Genomic DNA, 23,622 nt, shown 5'->3' with positions numbered 1-23,622 from the left:
GGTTGAGGGCAAGGCGTAAGTAATCCTGTTCAAAGCTCTGAAAAGCTGTATTATGTGATCTTGATATTGTGGTATCTGGATCAGAATGAGACGATTTTATTAACAGCCACATCGATCTGATCCTGGATAGCTTAAAAGAGGATTACAGAATCGAGATCATTCTGATCCAGAATAAAAGTTTTGCAATTTTTCTTTTTTAAATCACCCCTGGTTACCAACAGAAGTATCCCATTAGATAATAAATTACCCTAATGATAAAGGCAACTCAAATCAGGAAGTTGCCGCCTCTCCCCTGAGTTGACACCTAATGGTTACTCAGTCAGAGAAACAGTTTGCATCTGAACACCAGGTTGAAAGGAGAGTCACTTTTAGCTCGAAGACATGCTGGATCAGGTAGTGCTCATTGCAGGAGTAACGGTGTTGGGCGTGTTAGAGCAAGGTAAGTTGATCATATTTTCTTTCTATAAAAAGTGCTGTGCTTTTATGATAAACCTGTGGTCATTATCATAGTTCTAGTAATTAAGTGAACTTGTATTACAATGTATGTAACATTGTAAATGTTAACCTGTGGCAGAAAATGCATATCTTATCAAAAGATCTGATCCTTTTGAGTGTTGGTACAATTTCCTTGTCAAGAAGTGTGTGGGGAAACTATTTTTCAGATTTTTATAGCATGGATTTTGTGATGTGTGTTTTTGTTGTAGCTTACTTCTCTCTACAGGTGATTTACGCCAGACGCAAGTACTCTGTCTCCCCACCCAGCACCTCAGGGCCTCCAGAGTTTGAGAGAGTCTTCAGAGCTCAGTACGTCTGCTAGATCTGAAATGACAAATGTCTGCAATTAATACCGATTTCTTTACTTCATTTCCCCAAATATAATTTTAGTATTAAGTTGTCCTTCACCTGCACTCAGAAATTGACACTTGATAAATATCCCCCACTACTTAGCGGGTGACATGCAGATGTAACCGATGTTAATCGTGCTCTCCTTGAGTTGTTTATTAGTTCGAAGAAATCACCCCAGCCAGTGGTCCCAGTTGAGCGTTATTTATTATCTGTGATTTAAATAGGAAACAGCACGTTAGTTGTGCAGGGCTTAATGATGTTGATGGCTGTCGATGGTCAAATCTGTGGCATGATAACAACCGTGTTAGCAGTGAGTTTATGTGACTATTACATCGGTGCATGCTAGCTAGCTAACACACTTATTTATATACAGCAATCATATGCCACATCCCAGAAAGCCCCTCAGTCCCTAACAGGTACATATACCCACATGTATAAATCAGGAATGTACAGGAAACGTGTACACATTGTAAAATTATTAAAATAGAATACAGTTTTCAGAACGTGACTTACCCCTTCCATTTAAAAAAAAAAACTTTTATTCCAGAAACGGAAAATATGTATTAATATTCATCAATAAGTCGATACTGTTGCTCAAACATTCATAATTTGTATACATTAATTTTCTTTAAAAAAAAGATTCTCAGGTACTTGTGTACTTTTATAGCCAGAGTTATGAAAGTAGCGCTCATGAGCCAAAAGTGGTACCCGAAAATGGTGTACTACATCATACATGTGTAGCATGTCATTGCCCTGCCTCTCGCTCTGCTGTGTGTGCAACCTTACTAGCTGTCACTCAAATGGAGAGGGCCCGAAGCTCAGAACTCTAATTGCTTGGGGGCTGGCCCATGTAGATGGAAAAGGGTTAGAAAAACAGTCTTTCAAATGAGGGATTTCGTGGCTAATTGAGGTAAAAAATAGTAATTCTGCTCATAGATTATCTCATGTTTATAAACTGGATGGTCAGAGGCCTTGAATGCTGATTGGCTGACAGCCATGGTATATCAGACCATATACCACAGGTATGAGAGAACCATACATTTTTACTCCTCTAATTACATTGGTAACCAGTTTATAATAGCAATAAGGCATCTCAGGGAGGTTGGTGGTATATGACCAATATACCATGGCTAAGGGATGTGTCCAGGCACTCCGTGTTGCGACATGCAATATACCACACTCCTACCCCTTGCATTACATGTTCATACTGGTGAGACCTGACATTCGCGATCTCCCCATGTCTGCAAGCGGGGCCAATAACAACCCCTTATGGTCATTGGAATTGAACCAACCAAAAAGAGTGCTTGAATATTAAAAACTTCTCAGGGTTCATGAACTGAACTTCAATTAAAATACTCAGTCTGTACCCAGAGTTTGTAAGGTTCTGGGGGAAATGAAACAGACCAGTCAAAAATAGTCAGTGACGTTTATTCTCGAGAGCTATCCTTATCATTTCCGGTACATTGGTCTAAATACCTCACATTTCATCAGAAATGTCCCTCAGATACAATGGCAACATAGTGTGAGAAGAAACAATCTACTACAAGCCCAAGGTCTCTCCCTCCCTGAGTGGGGACAGAATGTCCTGTAAGGAACACAGTATTCCAGCCAGTCTGACGATAGCTCCATTTGTTTCTAACAAGGAACAGAAAGTCCTTGTTCTAATTCTTGACTAAAACTACACACATATTTAGTCAAAGGTGTTTTGAGGTTCTTAAAGTACTTGAATTTGGCACTCTGAAATTCAAGTACTGGAATACCTTGAAAATCTGACATTTTCTGAAGTTGGTACTTGAAATTTGTTTTTCATCCCTGTTAGTGAGCATTTCTCCTTTGCCAAGATAATCCATCCACCTGACAGGTGTGGCATATCAAGAAACTGATTAAACAGCATGATCATTTATTTAAAAAATGTTTGCTCCTTTGCACCCCAGTATCTACTTGCACATTCATCTTCTGCACATCTATCACTCCAGTGTTTAATTGCTAAATTGTAATTAACTTGTGCTGGGGACAGTAAAAGTCCACACAATGCCACAATGTCTCACGCTTTGAAGAAATGTGCAATTGTCATGCTGACTGCAGGAATGTCCACTAGAGCTGTTTCCAGAGGATTTAATCATAATTACTCTACCATAAACCCTCCCTAACCCGGACGACGCTAGGCTAATTGTGTGTCGCCCCATTGACCTCCCGGTCGCGGCTGGCTGCGACAGAGCTTGGGCTCAAACCCAGAGTCTCCGGTAGCACAGCTGGCACTGCGATGTAGTGCCTTAGAACACTGCGCCATCCGGGAGGCATAAAGCCATTTTGTGGGGAATAACCAATTCTGATTGGCTGGGCTCCCAAATGGGTGGGCCTATGCCCTCCCAAGTCATGTGAAATCCATAGATTTGGACCTAATACATTTATTTCAATTGACTGATTTCCTTATGAACCATAACTCTGTCAAACTGTTAATTGTTCTGGTTGCGTTTATATTTTTGTAAAATATAGATTTAAGTCTGCCTGGCAGAATATTTATTTTTACTTTTTTATTTATTTTATTTCATCTTTATTTAACCAGGTAGTCTAGTTGAGAACAAGTTCTCATTTACAACTGCGACCTCGCCAAGATAAAGCAAAGCAGTGCGACACAAACGACACAGTTACACATCGAATAATCAAACACACTCAATAACGCAATAGAAAAAAAAGTCTATATACAGTGTGTGCAAATTAGGTAAGATGAGGGAGGTAAAGGCAATAAATAGGCCATAGTGGCGAAATAATTACAATTTAGCAATTAAACACTGGAGTGGTAGATGTGCAGAAGATGAATGTGCAAGTAGAGATACTGGGGTGCAAAGGAGCAAACATTTCTGAAATAAATAACAGTTTGGGGATGGTCTATGTGCAGTGATCTGTGAGCTGCTCCGACAGCTGGTGCTTAAAGTTGGTGAGGGATATATGAGTCTCCAGCTTATGTGATTTTTGCAGTTCGTTCAGCAGATAACTGAAAGGAAAGGTGTTCAAAGAGGAATTGGCTTTGGGGGTGACCAGTGAAATATACCTGCTGGAGCATGTGCTACGGGTGGGTGCTGCTATGGTGACCAGTGAGCTGAGATAAGACGGGGCTTTACCTAGCAAAGACTTATAGATGACCTGGAGCCAGTGGGTTTGGTGACGAATATTAAGCGAGGGCCAGCAGTGGCAATGGTGGGTAGTATATGGGGCTTTGGTGACAACGTATGGCACTGTGATCCAATTTGCTGAGTAGAGTGTTGGAGGCTATTTTGTAAATGACATCGCCAAAGTCGAGGATTGGCAGGATAGTCAGTTTTACAAGGGTGTGTTTGGCAGCATGAGTGAAGGATGCTTTGTTGCGAAATAGGAAGCCGATTCTAGATTTAATTTTGGATTGGTGATGTTTAATGTGAGTCTTGAAGGAGAGTTTACAGTCTAACCAGACACCTAGGTATTTGTAGTTGTCCACATATTCTAAGTCAGAACCGTCCAGAGTAGTGAGGCGGACAGGTGCGGGCAGCGATTGGTTGAAAAGCATGCATTTAGTTTTACTTGCATTTAAGAGCAGTTGGAGGCCACGGAAGGAGAGTTGTATGGCATTGAAGCTCGTCTGGAGGTTAGTTATTAACATTGTCCAAAGAAAGGCCAGAAGTATACAGAATGGTGTCGTCTGCATAGATGTGGATCAGAGAATCACTAGCAGCTAGAGCGAAATTGTTGATGTGTACAGAGAAAATAGTCTGTCTGAGAATTGAACCCTGTGGCACCCCATAGAGACTGCCAGAGGTCCAGACAACAGACCCTCCGATTTGACATACTGAACTCTGTCTGAGAAGTAGTTGGTGAACCAGGCGAGGCAGTCATTTGAGAAACAATGGCTGTTGAGTCTGCTGATAAGAATGTGGCTATTGACAGTCTCGAAAGCCTTGGCCAGGTCAATGAAAACAGCTGCACAGTATTGTCTCTTATCGATGGCGGTTATATCGTTTAGGACTTTGAGCGTGGCTGAGGTGCACCCATGATCATTGCCAGACTCAGCCAGTGATGTAGTAGAGGGTAAACGCCGTTTACACACTTTTTATTTTATTAATTATCATTTACCCACTTATTATTGCGTTCCCAGCTTTGATCAACGCTCAGAAGCCTTCTTGATCTGACAAACTGACAAACACTGTATAGGTAGAGCTCTGCAAACGAGTGGAGCCATCTGCTCGTTATGTAGGCCGTCATTGTAAATAAATAAGAATGTGTTCTTAACTGACTTGCCTAAATAAAGGTTCATTTTTTTATATTTTTTTTAGCAAGCCTGCTCCCCCGGATTTTCCTTGTTAGCGTCGCATTCATTCACTACTCTGCCCAACGAGAAATTCCGACCACGACATAAACGGATGTTAAAAATACCTAACTACCTTATTCCAGACCAGTGTGGGAAAGTAGCAGTGAGACGCCGCTGACAGTGGGAATTTTTTTAGCCTCCCTCGACTCTTGCCGTGTCAACATACTTCCCCAAACAAAAGCATTGACTCTCGGAAAATGAGTGTACAACACTCTAGTCAGTCTACCTAGTTAGGTAGCTCAAGGACTCTATTGTTACCTCGCTAGCTAACGTTACCTGGCTATGACTAGCTGGTTAGAAGGATGCAGTTGTAAGCTAACGTTGAACGGTGCCTGGCCTCAGCAGGAGCAGTTGACTGAAATTAAGTTAGCTAGCTAAAATCAAAAGATGGGCTATACATTGTCGTAACAAAACACATTTTCTTTCTAGCGAGTAGTGAGACAATGGTGAGTCGGGCTGCAATGGAGGAAAATGAGACACAGAGGAAGCATTGAAGCAAGCAGGGAGAGAGGTTAGTTGTACAGTGGTTTTATTTACCTTGGCATGTCAGTTAACACATTTGTATTTACAATTACGGCCTACCAAAAGGCCTCTTGCGGGGACAGGGGCTGATATTAAAAATACAGGACAAAACACACATCACGACAAGAGACAACACTACATGGCGACCTAAGACATTATTTGGCACCGACAACAGCAAAGGGCAAGAAGGTAGAGACAATACATAACGCGAAGCCGCCACAATTGTCAGTGCCCACGGTTGAGTCGGAATGAAGAGATTGAGATCAAACTGTCCCGTATTGAGTGTTTGTTCCAGTCGCTAGCTGCAGCGAACTGAAGACGAGTGACCCAGGAAAGTGTGCGCTTTGGGGACTTTTAACAGAATGGGTCCCATGTGGGGTCCCCTAAAATTTAAATAGGGTTCCCTGAGAGAATATTTTATTTTATCAAACACATGAACTTGTTTCTCTTCAAATGGGTATAGAATGCATCATTTTAGAGGGCCCTTTACGCTGTCGGTAATTCACTTTCATGACATGTTGGGACAGCCTGTGGGACCTAAACATCTCGTGTGAAATAAAGACAATTTCATGTACACTGAAAAAAATATAAACGCAACATGCAACAATTTCAAAGATTTTACTGTTTACAGTTCATATAAGGAAATCAGTCAACATCAATACTGACTTACCATCATGTATGTAGTAAACAAGTAGTGAAACACGCATTGAGTAGAACTTGTAAGGTGATGATGAATAGTAACAATAATAATCATGAGGTTGTGGCGATATAATGCCATCTGGTGGCGACTAGAAACTTGCATGAGAGGAGCTATTACAACTTGATGGTCCTTGAAAATAAATATTAGTACTTGAAAGTCCTTGAATTTGACTTACAACTGTCTGTTCGAACCCAGGAATATTTACCCAAATACATTGCAAGATAATTTGGTCAAGAAAAATGTTATAATCAGAAATGGCATGCCCAAAAGCAACCACATTTGCCACCTTGGTCAAGAAAAATGGATTTAATGTTTGCCTAAAAGCTGCCGCATTTGTAGAATTGCCCATATGTGCTTGCTATGTATTTTTCAATGGTTCTTGGCTCTTGGACGGATTTTTGTGTTTTGTTTCTTTTAGAGCCAACTGCTCTGAATATTTCCCGATCTTCATCATCATCCTATGGGTGTCTGGACTCTTCTTCAGCCAAGGTAGGCACCCAAAATACATTCTCTGCTGCTTCAGTGCACCCACAGAGCCCCATGCCTTTTCTGACAATTTCACTGAATGTTTTTATAGTGACTTCCTCTTTGAGTCAAGTTGACTTCCATTGAGGAAATGAAAAGAAGATTTTATGTTTGACGACAGGCAGAGATGGGCAAAAGATACACTGCTCAAAAAAAATAAAGGGAACACCAAAATAGCACATCCTAGATCTGAATGAATGAAATATTCTTATTAAATACTTTTTTTCTTTACATAGTTGAATGTGCTGACAACAAAATCACACAAATTATCAATGGAAATCAAATTATCAACCCATGGAGGTCTGGATTTGGAGTCACACTCAAAATGAAAGTGGAAAACCACACTACAAGCTGATCCAACTTTGATGTAATGTCCTTAAAACAAGTCAAAATGAGGCTCAGTAGTGTGTGTGGCCTCCACGTGCCTGTATGACCTCCCTACAACGCCTGGGCATGCTCCTGATGAGGTGGCGGATGGTCTCCTGAGGGATCTCCTCCCAGACCTGGACTAAAGCATCCGCCAACTCCTGGACAGTCTGTGGTGCAACGTGGCGTTGGTGGATGGAGCGAGACATGATGTCCCAGATGTGCTCAATTGGATTCAGGTCTGGGGAATGGGCGGGCCAGTCCATAGCATCAATGCCTTCCTCTTGCAGGAATTGCTGACACACTCCAGCCACATGAGGTCTAGGATTGTCTTGCATTAGGAGGAACCCAGGGCCAACCGCACCAGCATATGGTCTCACAAGGGGTCTGAGGATGTCATATCTAATGGCAGTCAGGCTACCTCTGGCGAGCACGTGGAGGACTCGCCAGAGAAATGCCACCCCACACCATGACTGACCCACCGCCAAACCGGTCATGCTGGAGGATGTTGCAGGCTGCAGAACATTCTCCACTGCGTCTCCAGACTCTGTCACGTGCTTAGTGTGAACCTGCTTTCATCTGTGAAGAGCACAGGTCTCCAGTGGCGAATTTGCCGATCTTGGTGTTCTCTGGCAAATGCCAAACGTCCTGCACGGTGTTGGGCTGTAAGCACAACCCTCACCTGTGGACGTCGGGCCCTCATACCACCCTCATGGAGTCTGTTTCTGACCGTTTGAGCAGACACATGCACATTTGTGGCCTGCTGGAGGTCATTTTGCAGGGCTCTGGCAGTGCTCCTCCTTGCACAAAGGTGGAGGTAGCGGTCCTGCTGCTGGGTTGTTGCCCTCCTACGGCCTCCTCCACGTCTCCTGATGTACTGGCCTGTCTCCTGGTTGTGCCTCCATGCTCTGGACACTCGCATTGATTTTCCATCCTGGATGAGCTGCACTACCTGAGCCACTTGTGTGGGTTGTAGATTCCGTCTGATGCTACCACTAGAGTGAAAGCACCGCCAGCATTCAAAAGTGACCAAAACATCAGCCAGGAAGCATAGGAACTGAGAAGTGGTCTGTGGTCACCACCTGCAGAACCACTCCTTTATTGGGGGTGTCTTGCTAATTGCCTATAATTTCCACCTGTTGTCTATTCCATTTGCACAACAGCATGTGCAATTGGTTGTCAATCAGTGTTGCTTCCTAAGTGGACAGTTTGATTTCACAAGTGTGATTGACTTGGAGTTACATTGTGTTTAAGTGTTCCCTTTTATTTTTTTGAGCAGTGTATATAAACATATGTTTTTACAAGATACTCTAATACTCTAATGATACCAATGTATCAAAAATAAAAAGCTAAATCATTTTGTATTGGATCTAGATGAAATATAGGTATTTTGTATATTCAAGCATTTTCTAACATGCCTTCACTGCAACAACATTCTCAGTAATGGGGGGGGGGGGGGGGGGGAAATGACTTGCTATAAATAACTGATCTTTGGTTGTTTATCAACCTTAGCTGACTAAGTCGCTCTGGATAAGAGTGTCTGCTAAATGAACAAACTGTACATGTAAAAATGAACAATTGCAAAGCACACTGGGTATTTATTATTGGCCTTTGTTTTGGGGGAGGAGCTAATGAGAGTAATACTGAACATGCTTTGCAGGTGTTCATTTTAACATTTACGTTTTGGTCATTTAGCAGACACCCTTATCACACCATAGTGCAATTAGACTTCTGATACCGATGCCGGGACGCCACAATTGTGAGTCGCTGTAAAAAATGGTTATAGAAAACTATTTTGAAAATATACTAATCTTGTTACGAAATGCATTGGATTCTAGTTCAGGCCATTAACAAAAATGACATATTTCAAAAGCCATTAAATATGTATTTCAAATACATGTAACAGAAATACCGCCAATCTCTGACAGGCACGGTCTATTGACTTGGAATACAAATATAACCGATACATAGCCATTGATTCTTGAAGAGTATAACTTACAAATGTCTCATGAGCTTAGTTCAACTGTCTCACTCCATCACAACCCAACTCAATAAAATAAGCTTGTTTTACTCCATTGTTTGAAGTATGTAATTGTTAACAAACACTGTAAAGCCACAAAATATGATTAAAACTGTTCTTTTAATATCATGGATGGTCAGTCCTTGCATCCATAGCTCCATATATGAATTTGAGAGTGGTTTCTCCTGCCCCCATCCCTCAGCTGTTTACTGAAAGAAGTGGCGGAGTGACCGCTTTGTTGTTTAATTCCCAGATTTCCCTTTTAATTGCTAAATTATGATATTTTTTTCTTCATCACCTAGGTCTGTCAGCACTATGTGGACTCCTATACCTGTACGGGCGCTACCAGTACTTCAGGGGCTATGCTAAATCGGCACATGGACGGTAATGACCTATCGGTCTGTCCCCCGGGGCCTGTTCCTATAATTATGCCTCATTTCTTGGCATTGCAGATCATCGTTATGTTCCTTGGCATTACATGTCTGACATTAGATAATTGATTCTCAAGAAAGAGAGTAAGGAGTGATTTTCATTTTGAAGTATAGGGTCAGAATCATTGTTCCCTCATAATTAATAGCAGCAGGTGTCTTCTACATGTGGATACCAGAGCCTTCTTTTTGCAGAGTTGTCAAAATGGGGTGGTCTGTTTTCTATTATCTGAACATTTTCTCAACTGTCACTTTCCCTGTATCTGTCCCATAGGATTTTTTCTTTTTTTAGAAAAGTTGAATCTTGTATTCTGTACAAATTAATTTGGTTGTGTTTAGTCAATATACCAATATTCCAAACCAACGATATCAATAGTCATTGTTTCTTTATTATTATGCAATGCATTGCTGAGACTTTTATTTTCTCTTTCTTGCTCTTCCCAGACTAGCCCCTCTGTATTTCAGTGCCAAGGTTCTGTGGGTTCTGATTGGGTTCTCCGCCCTGGGGATTCTGGGTTCTATGTGTCGGTTCTACCTGGATCTGGACCTGAAGCAGCTCGCCAGCTCTGTCCTCGACCTAACTGAGGAAGAGGGTGGGGGACTATAAGGGATGAGCAGGAGGAGCAGCGCTTAAAGGAGAGATGATGGGATACACTGACAACTGTAGACAAGCTACCTTCATTTCCAAATCAAGACAACTAAATGGAATGGTTGATTGAAGTAGGGAAAGATGTGTTCCAACCTTGAGCTGCAGGTTTGAAATAATAGAAGTGTCCGGTCTAGGCCTATCGTAGGCTATTTTACCAACTGCTTGTGTGCCATTAAGGTTACAGTCCCCCTAAACCAAGGCATGTTTCAGACTGAAATATGGAACAAAAACCATTGTTTTGATGAAAAAAAACAGGGTAGGCCTATTCATTAATTAGTAAAGTTTCATCTTTTCCAAAAACCTGCAGTCCAAGTGATAGCTCATATCAAACACAGCCAAAAGAAAACACCTGCCAAATGTGGGTATCTAATGGTTAAGAAGGGAAACATTTAAGCTTTCTAATGCTGTTAACTGTATGTCTCATCTCATACTATTAAGTGGATTACTCATACTATTAAGCGAACAGTGATATTGATTTGAAAGAAGCACCTGTTTGGGTAGCGTGAGTCGCAGCTCAAATTGCGCTTGTAGTCCTTCATTTAGCAAACCACCTTGCAACTCCAGTAGGCCTAAGTGTTTTTCAATTTAGACAGAATATAGGCCTAAGCATTTTATTTAGTTGTCCAGTGTGCTGTCTGACTAGTGTGCTAGCTAGTCAGTGTGTTTAGTCTCATTAATTTGCCATGAGAAAAAGGCTTGTGGAAAAAGCAACTCCCTTGCTGTCATTATTGCAAAATAATAAAATGTAATCTTACTTCACTGGTCTACTATTAGGTTACTGTAGAAGGTTAAAAGTATATAAATTATCCACATGTCCTTATAAAATTAGCATGCAATTTTTTTTACTGAAAAAATGTGCTTAGACTGTCGTATGTGTGCTGATGCATCCAAACAATGTTAAAGCCCCATGCTTATTTTATTTTGAAATCATTGTATGTCTAAATCTGTTCATCTATTGAAAATAACTCAATATATTTATAATTTATTTCCCAGGGTCTCTTTTTCCCATTGAAATGTTCAGTCTGATATTGTGGGTGTGTTGATAAAAATGTAAAGATCTTTACATACTCAGCCCTGATTGGTGGCTAGAATCATCTAGACCAGGGATGGGCAACTGGTGCCCCAGCCCTCCCTTTGTAGGCCCGCGGACCAATTTCCAAAGACCAAAGAAAAGATTGTTGCGATCTAAACTTGCGTTAATCATGGTTGAATTACCAAACATTTCTCTCCACTCAAATACAAAATGTGTAGAATTGCAGTAAGTTAGCTGTAAAACTGCAAATTTTTCTCTGCCCCATGGCAAAATGAGTAGAATTGCATGAAATTATTTATAAAATGGCTAAATCTTCTCTCCACTCAATTGCAAAATATGTAGATTTTCAGCAAACTTGCTTTAAAACTGCAAATTTTGCTTAGGGCCTCAATGGCTAGGGTCTGCTCTGACTGCATGTCCGGGTATGCAGACCCACGAGCCACTATGGCCTCCCATGATGAGTTCTGATTTTTTGTGGCCCTCACCCCCATCGAAGTTGCCCATCCCTGGTCTAGACTTTCTCTATCCTACCCCGCGTACCCATTCAAAGTAGGAGGATACACATGCAAATAAAATATGACTGGTCATTGGTCAGAATAATCAAATTCTGATGTCATTATCTGGACCTAAAATGCCATCTCACCTAAAGAAAGATACTATACATTTTAACGATTAAATGGGCCAAATTCTGTGCATGTTAACTGACCATTTTATTTTGGGTAAGGTAAACAGATTTTTGATTGCACTGGGCCTTTAATGACAACACATGTATATTGTGTGAAATGGTTTTTGGAATCCCCTGTTTTCCATTGGTTATTTAGTTTATGTTGTATGGCCCAGTGATCTGTGCTGGATCTTAGTGTTAAACCTCAAGAAAAAAAAATCATTTGGATTACTGTTGATAATTGATATCTGCGCATCTGTAAATTTTTATTTGAAAATAATCTTTGGTGAGATGTTAATTTGCACTCATTTACTTTGTATTGAAATTGTGTCTTCATAAATAAAGCAACTGACTTTGTGAATGTTAAACATTAGTTATTCTATTTGTATTGAAGTTGGGTAGAAATTTGAAATAATTTGAGACCTATGCACATATGGAACACTAATGTGTTTGGGCTCCTCAAATCCTTCAGCTTTACCCGTTTGTCATTTGGGGACAATCTGATTTAGTTTTAGGAAAAGACGATAACCACACAGAGCATATGGTACCATATGGTACCTTTAACATATGGTTCAATTGAAGATGAGGGGATACAACACAGCTTCTGTTACATCTGGATAGTCTTCACAGTGGAGTAATACTATATTTATCCTGTAAATATGGACATTTTAAATTGTTTGTAAGGGTTTGTTAAATTTGACTTCTTTTTGGATTTAAAAAAAATATTGCTTATTTCTGGTGGTTTTGACCCACATATTTGCAGTTGGACTGGCAGGTCACCTGTTCTTGGCTTGGCTAGCTGGCTAATTGTTTGTTTGTTTATTCAAATGATGCATTGACACTGGACCAGCTTTTTCGTTTGACCTGTCTGCTGGTTCCTGATCTTTTGAAATCATAGATTTGAAGAGTCCCCTGAAGCTTGAGAGGAATGGAAGATGCAGTGCTGAGGCAGAGGGCTCGTAGTGAGGACGACTGGCTATGACACTGTACTGTATGGGTGAGCTTTCTGGTGCTCAGAGCTGCTGTATGGCACCAAGAGAGTGCCATACATTGTGAAGGAGAAGTCCAGTAGCTGAACCATCATCCTTCCTCTGATCAAACCATGAACTGTCCCTCCATCTTTGGAAGATGCATGCGCTCAAAGATTTGGCCTCTATTGTTTGACCTAGCTATAGCTAGGCTACTCATGATGTATTCCTTGTTGGGTTGTTTTTTTTTGCCTTTTAAAGCACTTTAAGATTGCTATGAAAATAATTATACAAAATGTAATTTAGGATTATTACTATCCCGGAGTCTTGCTGTACACTGGAATGATTCTAAATGTCATTGTCCTCCAACATTTCCATGCCGTTGCTATGGTGATGTGCAAAGATTCCGTACCATAACAGAATAATAAGTCATATTTATAAAGTTATTTTCTCAAACCCAAGGTGCTAAACACCTTGAAGCATGAAAAGCATCAGAGAGGAGTGGCAGGAGGAGTGGGTAAGTTTATGATTAAGTCTTCATCTCCATCTGTGGTATTCTTTTTTTTATAACATTTTTTTTCCTTTCCCCAACTTTGATCTTGTCTCACCGCTACAACTCCACAACGGGCTCGGGAGGCGATGGTTGTGTCAAGCTTGCTCCGAATTATGACTCGCCAAACCGCGCTACTTAACACCCACCCGCTTAAACCGAAAGCCAGCCGCACCGATGTGTCGGAGGAAACACCGTTCAACTGACAACGAGGTCAGTCTACAGGCTCCCTGCTTGCCACAAGGAGTCGCTAGAGCGCCATGAGCCAAGTGAAGCCCCCCCCCAGGCCAAAGCATCCACTAATCCTGATGGCGCTGTGCCAATTGTGCGCCGCCCCTATGGGATTCCTGATCATGGCCGGTTGTGATGCAGCCCGGGATCGACCCCTGGTCTGTAGGGACGCCTCTAGTTCGAATCAGATCAGGGCTGACCAACTCTCTTTAAGATACTTGGTGTGCAGGTTTTCTTTGTTGCAAATAAATTTAACTAAACTATGTGGATGTTTAGAAGAGGTCCTGGTCCTATCGTCATGGGGCCTTAATAGGATGTTAGGGAAGAATTGGTTGTTGATTGCACTCTGAATGGAAAAGGAGGGTCAAATGAGGTGCTTCTCTTGCCAAGACTTGAACTTCTACATTCACTTGAATGTATCCCAGAGGGGGAACTCTTAACTGGACACCACAAGTTTATGTATTGAGGGGCTGTTTGACTGTTAATACATACATTTTGGAGGAATTATTTTTATTTATTTGTGAATTCATGCAACATTCTGTACATAATGTGTGGTCAGGTGTTTTTAAAGCAGGGTTGGAGCAAAAGCATGCACACCCTCGAAAGGAATGTTGGCTATCCCTGTCCTAGATGTTTAGGGACTATGGAAACACTGTTTTCAGTTATCTTGTGCACAAAATGAATGTTGTGCAATGCATCATGCCTGCATTAGTGTAAAACATTCCCAGACAAATGTATTAAATGATTCACCAGGGCAGGAGCAAACACGGTGCAGGAACCCGAGATGAGCCAGAGCGCCGCCCCAAGATGTCCATATTCAGAGAGATGTGGGATAAACTGGGGACCCCGTCGACGGCCCTCCGCTCCCCAGGCAACTGGAACCCCAAACTCCCACCCGCCAGGCTCGACGCCTCCCTTTCTTCACTCTACTGCCTTGACTTCAACTCCCGTGAAACCGAGCTGGGGCCCGATTACGGCCCCCTGGCCCTCACCCTGGGGGGCCACAGCTTCATCTTCCAGGAGGGCCAGTGGCTGTTGCAGCAGACGCCCCAAGGGGCCAAGGGCCGGAGTCCAAAGGCAGGGGACCGAACCCGCATCCGCCGCCTGAAGAATAAGAACCGGGAGTTACAGGAGGAGAATAATGCCCTGAAGATCCGGGTGGAACTGCTGATGGACATGCTGGCAGAGACCACAGCCCGGCTACAGGGCTCTGATCCTGGGGAGGGGAGCAGCCAGGACAGCCTAGCAGTACCACAAACACCCCAGATGAAAAGGGCAAGCTTCCAGATACGTTCTACTAAAAGAAAGTCCAAAAATGTATGAGAACAGTGGGACTGTGTGAAGTGGATGAAATGGTTCCTGCTGGACGAATAAACGGAGGTTGACTGTCATCTGTTTCATTGGACTTGGTGTTTTCTTTTTTTTTTTAGAATGATAAGTATTTGACTGGCAATTCTATCCTCTGCTAGAGCAAGTGTGTTGGCGGTAGGGCAGCTTTATACCACTGCTGATGCATAGTTGTCTGCTGAGTGCTTTCGGGTGTGTGGTGGACTGATGGGAAATGAGGCGGTAGACACCATGTTTTTCGCTTTCAATTGGCTGACACAGATCATTAGCCAGGATGTGCTATGTGTAAAAAAATAAAAATAAACATTTGTGATCCCTCTAACTTTTCAGTTGGACAGTGCAACGAAAATGTAGTGCGTCCCATATCTTTCACTTTTGCTTTGCCCCAAAGCATGGCTGTCATTGAACACCATTGGTTTGACTGAGTTTTGGATGTGTCATTTCGGTCAGTTTGGAAGCACCTTTAGTCTATTGTTGTGTACTGGTTTGTCCAGGAACAGTATGGTGCACAGATGCTGTGGTGGTTACACCATAACTGATGTCACATTAGCTCTTATTTTCCCTTAGAACTGTGGGTAAAAAGACATCTGTGCCAATGGACATCCTGTCTGAAATGAAGCTTTTCCACACGGTGTTCCACAGCTGACACACACATTCTAAACATCATGATCTAATTTACAAGTATTGTATTGATGTTTAGAAGCATAATTCATTTCTCATTGATACTGTATGTGCATCACACTAACCCTATTGATACCCTGTTTGGAATTTTGCAAAACCATAATGGGCAGCTTTCAAGGTTCAATCGGGTCTCAGGTCTATGTAACTACAGCTTATAGACCCAGGTGGACCCGACCATGGCTCTGCATAGCCTTATAGCATATTTATTTTATGCTAATAAGGTGCATTTATTGAATTATAGGCCTAGCCAACATATATATATATATATATATATATATATATAAAGACATATTAGTTAACCAGAAGAGCAACTTCGCTGATTAACAATCTTTGGTCACTCGGGTCCAATCGGGTCTGTGTCCCCCTTGAGGGGGGGGGGAACAATTTTTAAAAAACAATCTGGTTCCGGACTCATTGTCATCAGCTCCGTCCGGGCCCAACTTTGTGGACCGGGGGAGTCCTACATTGCATCCCCAAAAGACCGGTAATCCCATTCCCCCTCAAACAACTGGGATGCATCTGCAGAAAGATATTAAATCAGAGAGAAGAAAAAGAGAGGAAACGTTTGTAGCTTGTGCCAGCATGGAGAAAATCTGTGGCGCTTCCTCCTCTGAAGTCCTGTGAACATTCAGCTCATCCAGAGTTTACTGCGATCGGGTCCTGATATGCCCTCAACTGCTCTTAGTGAAGGAATTGCTTATAAAATCCAGATAAAACTCGAGGTTGACTGACAAAGACATAATCAGTTCTGGTAGAGACTTAGACATTTATCTTTTAAGTCATTACATTTATACAAATATATATATATATATATATATATATATACAGTGCCTTGCGAAAGTATTCGGCCCCCTTGAACTTTGCGACCTTTTGCCACATTTCATGCTTCAAACATAAAGATATAAAACTGTATTTTTTTGTGAAGAATCAACAACAAGTGGGACACAATCATGAAGTGGAACGACATTTATTGCATATTTCAAACTTTTTTAACAAATAAAAAACTGAAAAATTGGGCGTGCAAAATTATTCAGCACCCTTTACTTTCAGTGCAGCAAACTCTCTCCAGAAGTTCAGTGAGGATCTCTGAATGAGCCAATGTTGACGCCATCATTTACACTGCAGCTTTATGCTCATTTTGTCAGTTATAAACATTTGCTTTCAGTTGGAAGATAACAGAACCCATTCTCTCATCCTAAGTGGAATGTAAGTGCTCCATTGAGAGACAATTTGCAGGCATGTGAAGAATGCATCTGTTTGAACGGTCTTATATTTAGCTAATATTATCGAATCAACCGCGATGCTAAAAGAAATAGGTTGTCTGTGGAATGCTCAAACTTGAATTGAAACCAAGGATTCACTTTTTGAACAATGGAGAGGACATGCAAGAGGGAGCCATTTTGAAATAATGGGACATGCTATGTGCCAGTGCCACACTCTTTCTCGAAGTGTCAGTGCATCATGCATTAAGAGAGAAACCGTTCAATTGAACAGATTGTAACTTGGATAAACAAGGACGTTTAGTTTGTGTGTAGAAGTAGCAGTGATCGGGGGGGGGGATAATTGTAGCTTCCTGTCATTGTGAATCCTCATGTAGCCTCCTCTAGCCTAGTGACCTTATGTCCCCTCACTAGACACTCCCATCAAGGTAAAACCACTATAACAACTTTCTCTCCTGTCACTTGACCCCTATGGCACTCTACACATGCATTCACATCCCATGAACGAATTGCAACAACGATACTTGTTGCAGAAATTACCTTACGTATGCTGCACAGATACAGTAGGACACAGAGTTGTGACATGCTCCTAATTGTCTTTCCGTGCTCGTGGCCTTCCCCTTGATTCATTGCTTCCTTTTCAAAACCTATTGGTAGAGAAAATCTGAAGGTTTCTTGTTTCCTTACCTTTCTCACTTGTGTGTTAGTCAGACCAAAATGAGTCTGTGTTTTGGATTGTTCAGTCTCCATCTCCATACTGCATGATGGCGTATCCTGCTCAGGGGAAGTCAGCCATTCTCTGTCAGGGTAAACATTCTGTCGTTGCGTCGGGGCTAGAAGCCAACCGGATCAGAGTCTAATGTAAACTGTTTCTCTGGCCTGGTTGTTGTCTAAATCACCACTTGGAAGCCAGAGGGGAAGTGTTGACCCCCCCAGGTGAAAAGACAGTGGGTAAAGTGTTTACTCTCAATGGCCGAAGTCTTAAATTGAGACATGGCGTGCGCAACTGACTATCGCCCAAGTTCCCCAGTGACATCAATGAATAGCTTACCCAAGTTTCCCTTGACATCACTGTATGACTCATTGAAAGCAATAGGCCGACATGATTTTCACCACACGTAAGCCTGTGTGTCTCAATATAGAGTTAGGCCCTATGACGGAGTTCCACAGTAGCAGACGATGGAGGGGGGGGGGGGGATCTATGTTAAGATCCTAATCAGAAAGGAACGCGGACGACAATGGGACCCTTATGTGGCAGTGTGTGGTGTAGCTTTTTCTTGTTAACTTATGATAAAGACTCATGCTTTTGTGTTTCTGTACTTCTTGATAACTTCCATTTAGATTAGGCCAACAAGACCATATTGTGAAGGTTTTCCACTGATTTTTGATGACAAGTCGTTATGAGTGGGAATGTGTTCACAATCCAGTTACCAGGGGAAACGAAGGTAAAAGAAAAGTCGAGCACAACCTTTTCCTTCCTCTTCCTATAACCCCTCCAGTTGTGTTATGACATGTTCTGTTATATCAGATTCCATCCTCTGTCGTCGCACAAATAAGAACTCTTCCGTTGAAGTCAAACGCCGCAGTCGGCAAGGAAAACAGTTGAACCATAACAAAGGTGAATGAAGCTACACAGGTTTTTTGCTGATGTTCCCAAGGGCTGCGATGGGTGATTGTTCAGGCTGGTGTTACAATATCACAGACGGTGTGGGGAACTGTCGTTTGGCACAGCCTTGTTCAGTGTGTAGTCACCACTCCGTTTCATGCTGCTGGAAGGCCTGGGTAGAGCAGTTACTAGTGCTAAAAGCGAAGGGGGTAACAGCTGTGTCAGTTTTGAGCGTTTTGTTAGGATTTGACATGCTGGGCCTAGGGCAGGTTGGACAAGAGTTGGTGTTGGCTCCAAAGATACATACAGTACATACAGACATTTAAGGCCTTTATTCTCTAAGTTCTGTAGTGTCGTGAACCCCATGGGTATGGACAGAGCGGAGACAGCGACGCAAGAGGGTCCACTCCCGTCAATCTGTTCATGCTAGAATGCAGCGATAAGCAGACCAAGTGGGGGAGTTTTTGTATGGAGGTCTATGAGAGCGTGTCAGATTTGGTCAACAAAACATTTGATCGTTAGGTGAGGCTTATTTGATTGAATAGACATTTTGTAACGTTTAGGTTGAGAATGTACTGATATAAGTGGACGCACGTGGCATTTCGTCAACGTTGAAAAACTATTTTATATCCGAGTTGTCAGTTATTCACACGCATATCTGCCCTCATTGACTAGAATGTTCCCACCCGATCTCGCCGCCTACCTTCCACCTTTGAGGATATGCATTTCCATTGTTAGAGTGGTCACTCGACTATTTTGTCAATGTAAGATTGGAAATTCTCTGTGCTGCACTAAGTAATAAAAGCCAGCAAGAACAGTAGTAATGGTCTGATTTAAAAAATAAATAAAAAAATATTCTATTTTTCAAATGATTATGACGCACGAGCAACCACACACTCTTGCTGTATAAAATGACAGGTTAGTCGCCCATCTGCAGAAAACCCTGCCATCTTTATTAGTGCACTGGCACAACATTCTCTCCCCTCACCACCTCTCTCTCTCCCTCACCGTCTACACTTGACAATGGTGTTCCAAGACCACCATCCCGGCTGCAGGAAGTCATGTTTCTGGCACTGACCACCAGATGGGATTTAGCTACTTCCTCTGGCAGGAAGCTGGTTCAAGGATGCTAGGAGGCAGTGAGGAGAGAGGGGGTTGAACGGGGGAGGACGAAGGGGTAGAGTGGGTCTCAAGGGGGAAGAGCTATGTCAACAAAAAGTGCCAAGTTCTAACAATGTCAGTGGGACAATAGTCAGAGGGTTAGTGAGTTCAGACCGCTGAGTGTTTGGGTGTAAACGGGCCCGTGTCATCGCCTGTTGTTGTTGTGTATAGGCTAGCTCTCCAATAGCTTAAAGCTCAGGGTGGAAGTGTCCCTAAGTAGGATGTTTAGGTAGCGGAGCATAGCTTGGGGATTGGTCAAGCGAGGGTGGGGTGGGCGAGGTATTGATGTCTTTTTCAAGGAAGAATGATTTCGGGATAGTGGTTTATCAGGCTGTTGTGTCATGTGGGGGCGGCAGGTAGCCGAGTGGTTAGATCGTTGGGCCAGTAACCGAAAGGTTGCTGGATTGAATCCCCGAGCTGACAACGTAAAAATCTGCCGTTCTGCCCCTGAACAAGGCAGTTAACCCACTAGGCTGTCATTGTAAATAAGAATGTATTCTTAACTGACTTGCCTGGTTAAATAAAAAAAATTGAAGTGGAAAAGTGTACTGCCAATACCTTATATGAATGCAGAACAAACTGAATGTGTGCCAGATTGAGTGTGGTGTGCGTTTGTTGTCCTTATATCTGAGTTTGCCATCAGAAATGTTTTGTTAACGATCTACACTAAATACTCCAATGTCAGTGGAAGAAAAATTCTAACATTTTGTTTTTAAAAATAATGGAGAAGAAAATACTAATATCTTCGTTAGATAAGGATTCAACCCCCTGAGTCGATACATGTTAGAATCACCTTTGACGGCGATTAAAGCTGCGAGTCTTTCTGGGTCTCTCTCTAAGAGCTTTGCACTCCTGGTTTGTGCAACCTTTCTCCATTTATTCTTTTATAAATTCTACAAGCTCTGTCAAATTGGTTGTTGATCGTTGCTTGACAACCATTTTCAGGCCTTGCCATAGATTTTCAAACTTGGCCAGTCAAACATGCACTATGTTCTTGGTAAGATTTGGCCTCGTTTGAGGTTATTGTTTTGCTGAAAGGTGAATTCATCACCCAGAGTTTGATGGAAAGCATATTGAACCAGGTTTTATTTTAGGATTTTGCCTGTGTTTAGTTTATTTTTTATCCTGAAAAACTGCCTAGTCCTTATCTATTACAAGCATACCCATAACAGGGAGTGGTACTCAGAAATGTATTGTGTTTGGTGCAAACACAACACTTTGTATTCAGGACACAAAGTGAGTTGCTTTGCAAAGTGTTTGTATTATTACTTTAGTGTCTTGTTGCAAACAGGATGCATGTTTTGAATATGTTTTAATCTGTACAGGCTTACTTTTTTTTCACACTATCATTTAGGTTAGTAATTGTGGCGTAACTACAATGTTGTTGATCCATCCTCAGTTTTCTCCTATCACAACCATTGAACTCTGTAAATGTTTTAGTCACCATTGGCCTTGAGGTGAAATCCCTGAGTGTTTTCCTTCCACTTCGGCAACTGAGTTCGGAAGGACGCCTGTATCTTTGTAGTGCATGTATTGATACACCTTTCACAGTGTAATTAATAACTTCACCATGCTCAAAGGGATACTCAGTGTATATGTATTTTTTTACCCATCTACCAATAGGTTATCTTATTTGCGAGGCATTGGAAAACCTCCCTGGTCTTTGTGGTTGAGTCTGTGTTTGAAATGCACTGCTTGAAGGACCTTACAGGTAATTGTATGTGTACAGAGATGAGGTTCTGTAGTCATTCAAAAATCATGTTAAACACTATTGCACACAGAGTGAATCCAGGCAACTTATTGAGTGACTTGTGAAGCAAATGTTTGCTCCTGAACTTATGTAGGCTTGCCATAACAAAGGGGTTGAATACTTATTGACTCATGACATTCCAGCTTCATTTTTGATTAATTCTTCCAAAAGCGCAATTTTAACATTATGGTGTATTGTTTGTAGGCCAGTGAAAAAAAACTCTGTAACACAACACAATGTGGAAAAAGAAGAAGGTTGTGAGTACTTTCTGATGGCGCTGAATAGCAAATGAGTGGCGCATCCTTTTCCACATGCGCATAACTAATCTACGTGGATGTTTAGAAGAGGTCCTGGTCCTATCGTCATGGGGCCTTAACAGGACGGTAGGAAAGGCTTGGTTGCTGACTGCACTCTGAATGGACGAGTGTGAATTCATGCAATATAGTCGAATCAAATTTTATTGGTCACATGCGCCGAATACAACAGTAGACCTTCCAGTGAAATGCTTCCTTACGAGCCCTGAGCCAACAATGTAGTACATATTGTCAACATGATTGACAAAGCGGTAACCAGAGGAATTTATCTTTATTTATAGTGTGTGTGTATCAAAAATGTTTTCCTCCCACTTCGTTCCTATTGAACACCACTGCTGGTTTGGAGTGCAGGCTAGATTCGACCAATGACTGGAAGTCAGAGTTTCTGCTCTGTCTTCGTTCACACACCGCGTGACCACCCACTAGTTTCCCAGCTTTCTGTGGGATGTGGTGATTTTGTGACCTCATTGCTGTATCAGAGTAACCTCTAATTTTCCAGTGGTACTGTGTCTCCATCTACAAATACATAACACGGGTGGTAAATGTTGTCTGTGTACAAAACGTGTTGAATTGGAAATGTGAACTTCGTCTTTCTCAAGACCGGGTGTTGGGATGCAAGGTGTATGCACGTGTGTGTACAGTATGTTTGCAGTCCAGTTTGTGTGTGTACGCCGTGGTCGTCACCCTGTGTGACTCACCCAGTGAAAGGCAGGAACCACTCCACCTTTGGAGGTCAGAGAGGTGTAACACATGGTCTGGCAAGTGTTCTTCCAATCAACTGGGGTAGTGTGGGTGTGTGTTCACACACAGCTGCAGGAAATATGATATCCCTATTTACCTAAATTGCTGGCTTTCATTTCCCTTCAATCTGCTATCTTTTGAAGCTCTTCACCGTTCGCTTTGCTGGTTGTGGAATCTCCCCATGCATAAGCGCACACGTGTGGGTGTGTGTAATCACTATGGTCTGGTATAGACTCCAGCAGCTACTAGACTAGACAGAGGCAGTGAAATTGCACTTGGCCTTGCTCTCTTGTTTACTCGCTTCCAACAACAAGTAAAATAGCTGGTTTCTCCCTGGAACCACAATGTCTCTCTGCGGCTTCGTCGACTCACTTTCCTGTTTTTCCAAGTATCACTGCCTATTGTTTTCGCTTCACAAGGATGTTTAGATACCTTAACCCCGGTCGTCACCTGTGTCTGTTTTGTATGTGTTGTTCTCTGTCGAGGGTCTCCAAAGTGAGAGGTGGGGGATAGAGAGGGAAGTATATGTTTGAGGGAGGGAAAGGTGGAAGAAATGCTCCATAGTCTCGCACACAAGAAATATGGCAACCAGATGACTACTACCAGCACAACGGAAGTCTCCCCCACAAGTATTGTCAGATGCCAGCCTACAAACACGGAACAACTTCGGAGGGGAAGGAGTGAGGAGGACAGGGAGATAAGTGAGCAATGGCCCATCAGATCCTCTCTGATCTGTCGTCTCTATTGCATGCTCTGCTTATCAGCTATATGGAACAGGAGAGCACAACAAAAGCCACAGCCAAATCTCCCTATGGCCTTACTATGTTACACTCCCTGAGGCTGTGTTATTGTCTGTAAAAGTTTTCTTCCTTTTCCTTAGCTCCTATGTATTTGTATGTAGTAACTATCGCAGGAGTCGCCGACATTTGTACTTTTATATATTATGGAACATGTCACG

The 23,622-nt window shown here is 42.2% G+C and overlaps 1 protein-coding gene and 1 pseudogene across 2 annotated transcripts; both read left to right on the top strand.

Moving 5' to 3' along the window:
* The first annotated feature begins 301 nt into the window (after positions 1-301).
* Positions 302-12,463, top strand: ltc4s (leukotriene C4 synthase). Its single transcript, XM_021584073.3, has 5 exons — positions 302-439; positions 705-804; positions 6,829-6,899; positions 9,624-9,705; positions 10,194-12,463. Exons 1-5 carry the CDS (start codon positions 382-384, stop codon positions 10,354-10,356), a joined length of 474 nt encoding a protein of 157 aa, XP_021439748.1. The 5' UTR covers positions 302-381; the 3' UTR covers positions 10,357-12,463.
* Positions 12,464-14,223: 1,760 nt separating this feature from the next.
* LOC110504306 (protein chibby homolog 1 pseudogene) lies at positions 14,224-15,235 on the top strand (annotated as a pseudogene). Its single transcript, XR_016491749.1, has one exon. The product of XR_016491749.1 is annotated as a protein chibby homolog 1 pseudogene (transcript).
* The last annotated feature ends 8,387 nt before the right edge of the window (positions 15,236-23,622 follow it).

This window comes from Oncorhynchus mykiss, chromosome 25 (assembly GCF_057628025.1).
Source record: "Oncorhynchus mykiss isolate SJ-2025 chromosome 25, ASM5762802v1, whole genome shotgun sequence".
NCBI classification, from domain to species: domain Eukaryota; kingdom Metazoa; phylum Chordata; class Actinopteri; order Salmoniformes; family Salmonidae; genus Oncorhynchus; species Oncorhynchus mykiss.
The sequence above is the reverse complement of the archived record's forward strand: the minus strand, read 5'-3'. Positions and strand labels throughout refer to the sequence as shown.

What these genes read in the sequence shown, in the direction of transcription:
- ltc4s (XM_021584073.3), top strand. Translation starts at nt 382, where the DNA reads ATGCTGGATCAGGTAGTGCTCATTGCAGGAGTAACGGTGTTGGGCGTG. An exon ending in TGGACTCTTCTTCAGCCAAG is followed by an intron (nt 6,900 to 9,623) that starts GTAGGCACCCAA and finishes TTCATCACCTAG; the next exon opens with GTCTGTCAGCACTATGTGGA. An exon ending in GCTAAATCGGCACATGGACG is followed by an intron (nt 9,706 to 10,193) that starts GTAATGACCTAT and finishes TGCTCTTCCCAG; the next exon opens with ACTAGCCCCTCTGTATTTCA.